The following is an 8598-nucleotide window of genomic DNA, read 5'->3' on the forward strand; positions in this document are numbered from 1 at the left end:
AAGAAGAATATAAGTGCTACGTTGCAAGACGATTAGACTTCATTATCAAGTCAGTTATGTTTATGGTTTTCTCTACTGTATTCCACTTGCCTATAAGCAAACTTTACAGTCTATTTAATAAGAACGTGTAAGGACTTTATTTGAATGAGAAGGATTTTTATTGAAAAACAGAAATCAAACATTTTTAAATGAAAACAACTATGCATGTCCTATTATAGTCCCAAATTCTGCAGTATCTACTGTTATTTTATGATTTGGATGATCATGAGAATTGCAATCCACACTGAATGTGGAATTTATGTTTAATTTTGATACTAAATGACACAGAATGGGAAAAATGAAACAAGAACTAGTAATAGTAACTTACTTTTCGTAACAACTCCTTCAAGGCGAATTATATTTGGGTGATCAAATTGTCCCATGATACTAGCTTCTCTGAGGAAATCTCTTCTCTGCCTGTCCACATAGCCACCTTTTAGAGTTTTAATTGCAACAGGTATCTCTCTTTTTCCTGGTGTCTTCAAACGTCCACTGCATACTTCTCCAAACTCACCTTAAATAGATAAAATATTTGTTAGATCATTCACAGTGTCTGAAGAACTATAGCACAGTTTGTACTGCTGAAGTTATACACCTTATTTTTCAAAATAACCTTCAGTAGCTGTCTTTAAAGTTGTATTTTTTTATGAGTTCAGAGTTATTTGTAGTTGTCAGCGAAACAAGAATGCAAAAATATTTAAGAAACACATATCCCATAGACCTAGACAGAGAAATAATGGATGGGATATTCAAGTTCACAAGTTTCATCATATCCCAGGAAAGAAAAATATTCAGCATTACTTCACAACAAATAATCACCTTTCCTTTGTGCCACATCATGAGATGACAGGGACTTGTACTTTCACTGCAACAATGGTCCCAAACAATCTGCCCTCCATAGTGTTGTTCATCTTGTTTTACTGACACTTTGAGACTGAAACTATGATATCAATATGTTTGCAACAGAACTCAGAATTCTATGAGTAAGGAATGTGATGACACTTAGATTTTCATAGTGATGAAGACAAAATATCTATCTAAAAAAACTACTGATAACAGTATCTATCCATAAGGGTGTCATGCCCGAAAGCCTATATGAAAAAAAAATGCCATGAGAATACCTGACTATCCCTCAATTTCAGAAAGCATTTAAAAGAACTTAATGCTATTATGCCACAGTAGAGCAGTTGCATATGATTTTTTATATGAATTTACACACCTACTTGAAATTAATTACATATTTCACTGTTCAGACAGCCAAAAGCCAACAGTTTCAGCAAATCAGGACTGAGCTGTGTATGAGAGGAATCTCAAAGCTTGCTTCAGTTGATGTTTTCCTGTGTATGTAAGGGCCTTTGAAGAATGCATGTCTCCTCGCACTCCCTTTACAGATTTACTAATTAAGTTTGTCTGGAAATCACAATGTTCCTTAGATCCTGAAGACAGTCAAAAGTTATTTAAAGCCCCTAGCAAATATACTCTGCATGCCTGAAGGTCAGATTTCAGTGGGTCATAATTCAGTAAATATAAACCAATGTTCACAAAAATACATAAAGGCAAGTCTCAGTGCAGGGTACTTCCATAGCAAAACTAAATTTTGTACCCCTGTGATTTTGAAATCAGAACTGTTGAAAAATAAACAAAAAAAAAAAAGTCATAAACAGATATATATTCAACTGGAGGAAATAATTTGTTACCCCCTCCATTCCATGCTGTCTGAATTAGTGTTCCTTAAACTTTAAGGACAGCACAAAAGAAAACAAAACAAGAGAGTTCTATCCTGTAACAGTGTGAGTTCAGATATGAATGTAGAAGAGAGAGACCTTAAAGGCAGAAGCTTCACTTCAGAAAATTATAACTCCCTGATGTTACAGGATTAGAATGGATATTGTTATACAGCTTCTATTTTATTAGGTTCTGTTGCTTCCACTTAAATAAAATAAGGTTTTATTAGGCAGTAAGATCCAGGAAGAGTGGAGGGATTAAAAAAACAATTTCATAGCTTGTCTTTCACTTCAAAACAGAGACATCATCAAGTGCAAGAGTACAATTAACAGATGTTGAACATAACCTCTGAATAAATTAGCAGCTTCTTAAACAGCTAACAAAAGCCAAGTGTTCTAGATCTTCTTTCTACCATCCCTCTCCCCCATTTGTTTTATTTCTACTTAATTTTAAGAAACAAATCAAAATGTGTTCTTCCCTGAAAATGTATGTATATGTGTGAAATATATGTCATTAGACTAATGCTTTGGGAATCTTTTGACAAAAGGGATATTTGGATAAGGATTTTCCTACAGATTTTGCCCCTTTAGCTCTTAGAAGGCTCTCCTTAAAAGTCTGTTTTCCTGACTACTGCCACTGAAAAAGTAGTAGCTAATTTGGACTTCCAAAGTCCTACCATAAAGTCATGGAATGTGAATATTTTGAAAAAGACATGGTATATCAATCTTCTATTCTGTGATACATGGAGCAGCACTAGAACGAATCTCTAAAGCCGTGACCTCTGCCTTTTCAAAGTCAAATACTTAAAATGAGAAAAATTTCCAATTTCTTTCTCTCGATGTGAAAAGCAAAAATATTGAAGCCTTAATATCCAGATTCTAAAAGAGATTTCATGATCAATAAATTTGCAGAAATGCAAAACCTAATTTTTGAGAATAATTTGGAAAGCATAGGTTATAAATTGTTTTGCTAGTTTAAAATTATACAAGAATAGCTCAACTTCAGAATTTCATAAATAATGACATTCATACTTCAGGGACTGTAAAGGGCTGTTCACCAAATGTTTTGAAATGAATTAAAGTGAAGGAGGCAGCGAAGGACTTACAATCTCAAGATTTATTATCTGTAAAACATCCAAAGCAGGGGAAGGGAACACCGTGTCTTCTCCCTGACCTATTTCTTTTCCCTTTTTTGGACAAATGATTTGTATAGTTAGAAAGAAATTTCACTCCTTTTGGATACTGGTGAACATAAAGACTAACTGCAATTTTTTTTGACAGAATGTCAAACAGACAGTTTGATCATCAGCTCACAAAACAGTTACTACTTTTGGAAACCTAAGGTATGTGTAATAACTTCTAGTTCTGATTTAGATTAGATGGAGATATATATATATGAGATATATATATTTTATATATATATATGTTTATCATATAATTTGAAGCATTGAATAATTTACACTGAGAAAGAGTTTGACAAGATTTCATCCAGAGTATTTTTTCTGGAGTTCTGTTTGGATAAAGAATTTTGAACGTTGTTAAAGTCAAAGGGGAATGTATTCAACAACAGGGATTTTTAAAATCTAAGAATCTAAGTCTCGTTACTTAAGTTTGGCAAGTGTTGACCCTGCAGCAGTAAAGGTTCATGACTGCATGTGTAATAAGTAGAAGCTAAGAGCCAGATGTCAATGAAGTCAACTTCTTTCTTTGCTCCAGGGAAAAAGCTGCTGATAACTAGAAAAAGAAGTAAGAGTTCATTTTCTGTTCAGTTTTAATAAAGTGCAAATAATCTCTGGTTTAATGATATAAACCCCACACATCTTACTGTATGTTATACAAAAAAAAAAGCTAATTGAGCAGTCTAGAAACTTACCCTATGCAAACCACGCAATCCTTTTCTCATTCAGTGATAACATATGTGTTATTTAAAATGAAACAGGAATGTCAGTCACTTAAAATCTGATATGCAGTCTGGTATTACTACATGGGATCAAAGCAAATGTCTTACAATATAGACAGTTGCTGTTGACAGAACTGCAAGGTCACAGCACCAAATACAGCTCAACTTGTTTTCCCCAGTTTTAGTCATTAGACCTGTGGGAGAACTGGCAGAGGATTTAGATTACAAAAAAAATATAGTTTACGCTGTGAAAAATCAAAGAGTTCCCTGGATTACAACATTTTAACAAAGAAAATGAAAAGATAATTGTAATTTTTAAGACTTGGCAAAGTACCTCTGAGAATGCTTTCCATGAGGAGGTGCTGAAGCCTTAAACTGAAAAGCAAGGAGTGATGGGGCAGAAAAAAGTGTAATTGACATGACAAAATCAAATTATATGATAACATGTCAGTAGATGCTGCAACCTGAATATAAAGAGTGGCTGAAAGAGACCATCTAAAGAAAATTTAGATGGCAAATTGTGGGACCTTTGTACTGAACCAGTTGGAGTTGTCATGGAATGTTTAATATTAGTGATAAAAATCCCAGCCAAGAGTTCTGAATCCAAGAACATACAATATCAAATTGGACAACAGTAAAGCTTTGCCACAAGTAGTGGATAAAATAAAAGGGAATCGATTAATCAATGTCACCATTTCAACAGTAACTATTGCTAGAATTTGAACTTCATTAATATCTGTTTATTTGGTTGATGGTACCATGAAAAAGATAAGCAAAGCACTTACAAATAGGTTCTGTTCTGCCTTTGGTGTTGTAATCTGCTTGCTATTAGAAATTTTTGATCAAACTGCAGTTTCCACTTGGTTGTAAACTTTTTCCCCTATTGCCTTTATCTTCCAGTTTGAACCAAGACTTCAGCAGAAGTTATTAGAAGACTGCACTGCAACTAGTGAATTGTCAAGAGCTCCTGGACGTGACTTTTTCAGTGAAAAAACAAATTGGAAACTGCTTTCTGTAAAAGATCAGTTTCAAAAATCTCTTGGCCAGAAATGCTAGGAAAAAAAAATTCAAATATTTGCAATGTTCCAGTTTGACATTTTCAAAGTGAAAACTTTTAGTATTGAATGGAAGTAATTTTTGTTTTGAAAATTTAAAGATGCAGAAATTCAAAATGAAAATCATTAATCAAAATAAACTGTTCAAACAAAACAAATTTAACAAATGTATTGATTAATTCACTTCTTAAAAGATTTTAAGCTTTTATTTTGTAGAAGATTTCAATTTTTGCTTCACTTCGGTGAAAAGTGAAAACACCTTTTAAAAGTAATTCTCCTATCATAAGCAATCCATTTTACATGGAGTTTCAATGTTTAATATAGAATTAGAGAGAAGGTATAAAGAATGTTTTAGGACTGCTGTGAATTATAATGATATGTTATGTCGTCCAGCAGCTGTCAAAAACTCTGTGAGAATTTGTACTCTCTATGCCTCAGGCATGATATTTAACCTGTATCTTGCCTGCATGGAAATGGGTTTAAATTTCATTGCAGCCAGTCTGCAAGCCCTTCTAGGCAAATATCTTTGAAGATGGCAGACTACCCAAGTAATTTTAGAAGATAAAAAATAGAAAACTAAAACGTGTCAAAGCAGGCAAAAATTTACTCCCACACGTGAGAAAAGGAAGAATGAAGCTGAGTAAAGAATTTTCATAATGGTATTAACTTGAAAAGGACACAATTTTCATCTGAACTAAAATCAATAAGCTCACTCCTTGTCTGTTGTATTCAAGTGGTTTGAAATCAGCAGTTATACCACAATGCTGAATGTAGTTTAGTATGCTTTATAATCTAAGACATCAATATCTATCATATGTCTGAAGAAAAGGAAGAAATAAAAGAAATCAGATAGAATGCTTTTGCAGAAGTCAGCCCTCTGGGGCTCTCTCAAACTCATAATTCCTATGGTCCAAAGTGTCAGCTACATGTTATCTAGCTTAAGCAATCAGGTAAACTCTGAAGTACTCTATCAAAATGGACTGCAGCATGAAACAGAATTTTCTCTCTTTCAGACTGATACTTTCTCTCCCCTGTTTGTTAACAGGCCTGGTTTTATTTCTGTTATGTTATTAGAATGACATTTTCTAGTGCATTAATCCACTTTTTAATGAATTTTCTGCAATGCTGAAGACATTTCCATTGTTATCAGAGTGGTAATGTATCATTAAATGAGAGATCTCCACTGAAAAACACCTTGCTTTGAGAGTAACTAAGATAAATGAAACAAAGATAAAAAAGAAGGATGACAGCATATTATATCTTCTGATAGTAATTCTCCTGACAATACTTGCTAGCATGAGTTCTTTGGTGGGATCACTATGAGCAAATAATAATACATTTTTTCCACTGCCCCCCTTCTACAAGATGTAACTCTGATTATTGCAGTCTGTTGTACTGTGAAATGCTTTTTTTGCTTGATGACATTAAAGTTAGAGAAAGTAAACAAGGTTAAAAAAAGCATTTGTATGTTGACATTTACTTAGTAAGTAATAGAACAGCATTGTTAAAGAAAGCTCAAAATGGCTAGCTCAAAGATTGGTATTGGAGTATGGAACATACTAATTAATGATACCGAAATAAAACTACAGTGAAGTGAAGACAAAACTTCTGTGTAGTCAGTATTAAAAGTACCTTTAAGATAGCAATTTACAAAACTCAGTCATTCTTAGTATCTTAAGGACACAAACAAATATCTGTATTGTGTAAACTGAAGTCAGGTTAATGTCTTTCACAGGAAGAAATTAAATTTCAGAGCTGGAGTTAGAGCTGGATTCTGCTTCTATGTTTATCAAAATTTCTGATACAGACCTTTCGCTCTCCCACTTTCCTTTACTGTTTGGGCTGAGAAATTATCCATGCTCCCCAGGCACTAACAGTGTGTGGGTAACAATACAGAGGATGCAATGTATGACATGAACTTCAGGACCCTCCTTGTCAATGTGTTTGTTGTTTTAATTTGTTACTGTGTGAAATGTTGGTGGGCCTTCTGAATGACATGTTGGTCACAACTCATGCAGTGAGATCCACTAGTTAGGTAAGTTTGTAAGTCCTTTCTCTTTAAGTTCTCAGCATGTAAAACACAGAGCAAACAATCTCAAGACCTGGTAAGTATCAAAATGCTATCTGCACTAAACAGTCAGTACAAAAGTTACAAGAAATGGTTTTACAAGACTCTGATCTTTACAGGGATATAACTTTCGTTGTGTTAACCACAAAGGTGTGTTTTCTGTCACCACTGAGCTGCCATCAGGACCTTTAGTGAACTCTAGAGTGCATCCATGAGCCTTTATCCCTACAAAGGCTTTCCAAAAGTGAATGCGGGGGAACACTTGCACAGCACTGTCCTGAGAAGCAAAATCTAACAATTAAACAAAAGCTAAGATAAGAGGTTGAGAGTCAATGCACATAATAGACATGCCTATAATCAGAGCACATTAGCAAAGGATAAGATCCCTAAAAACATGAGGGGTGTGTCATATCCCTTGAAAAAAACCCAAAAGGCCTATATACATACAGGATTAATGAGCTTCTGAAACTTATTTTCAAACAGCATTGAAATGGCCTACAACCTGAACGGGATATTCCCAACCGAAGGTAAATACCCCATAGATATGAACAGGGTCTAAAATAATTGTGCAGATGTAATTCCTCTCTGTCCCCACCACGCATTCAGGGTGTGAGAGGAGATCCTGCTGCTATTTTTCTCATTCATCGTGCTTCCCAGATCCATGTCACCTTTCATACTGTCTATACCTTGTCATCAGGTCTTCCACTTTTCCTTCTCTGCCAATGATGCTTCTCTGCACAGCTACAGGAAAGCCTGTCCCAAGCCAGACTCTTCTTTTTCCCCTTGTACTCCTCCTATTTTCTATTTGAGAATATTTTTTTCTTAGTCTTTTAAATTCTTATCTTATCTGTGCCCAGAAACAGATTCTGACCTAATCTCCCCCTCAGTGGCAGAGAATATGTGACTATGGCAAACACTGAGTGACACAGTGTTTTGAGTACATTTGGAACAAAGCCAAAAAAAAAAACCCAAACCAGCAAAACAAACAAACAAAAAACCCAAAAAAAACACCAAAAAAACCCCAAAACAACCCCCCCCCAAAAAAAAAAAAACAAAAAAACAATCCTACCCCCAAAAAATGTATAAAGCTTTAAAAAAGCGATAAACCTATTGCTTTGGAGAATCTGCCTTATGTACACCAAACTTGAGACTGAACTGCTGCTATCAGAGAAATACTTGCATTATCCTGATGACATGAAAAAAGCAGCCTTTCCATGCCTAGACATTTTTTAAGTGGGTATACTTTTACCTGCCCCAATAACTCTCTCAATACGAATTCTTGAAGGATCTATTTCCTTTGCAAACTCATGGACAGCAAGAGAAGGGTCTTCATATGTGTCTGGATCAATATATGTTTTGATGCCTGGAAAACGTACTGCAAAAAAAGAGAAAATACTAGGAATCAAGAATTCTTTGACATTCATGCATTGTAACAATATGGTTTTCTCTTTTTTTTTTTTTTTTGGTTGACTACACAATTGAAAGGATTGGAAATAATGTATTAAAACTTCCACATTTAAAGTTCCAGAACCCAACAGAAGAGGATAATTACCAAAAATTACTAATGTTTGTGACTGATTTCACAGAAACCAACTGTAGAATGAACAAATTTTCCTTATTTGCTGTCAGCATTAAAGACTTCAAAGACTGGCTGAGCACAGACTTGAACATTTCCTCTTATCCTGCAAGAAGCTTTTTGAGATAAGGCTTCTGAGACACTGAAGAGCTGAGTGTTACAATTCTGTTGACAGAGGATAAGGTTTTGCCAACCCAACACTAGTGAAACTTTCAAAAGTACTAGTTGAAACCGTA

General features: G+C 34.6%; 1 protein-coding gene across 1 annotated transcript in view; it reads right to left on the bottom strand.

The window, feature by feature from the left end:
- Positions 1-367: 367 nt before the first annotated feature.
- Positions 368-8598, bottom strand: part of LOC104407917 (ephrin type-A receptor 6-like) — a gene marked incomplete at both ends in the record, with an annotated part of 40598 nt that continues 32367 nt past the window's right edge. Inside the window, 2 exons of the mRNA XM_010017331.1 lie at positions 368-553; positions 8036-8161. Of these exons, the coding sequence (XP_010015633.1) occupies positions 368-553; positions 8036-8161 (312 nt within the window). The remainder of the gene's footprint in view (positions 554-8035; positions 8162-8598) is intronic.

The sequence above is a fragment of the Nestor notabilis genome, unplaced genomic scaffold (assembly GCF_000696875.1).
Source record: "Nestor notabilis isolate BGI_N333 unplaced genomic scaffold, ASM69687v1 scaffold29800, whole genome shotgun sequence".
Classification (NCBI taxonomy): domain Eukaryota; kingdom Metazoa; phylum Chordata; class Aves; order Psittaciformes; family Psittacidae; genus Nestor; species Nestor notabilis.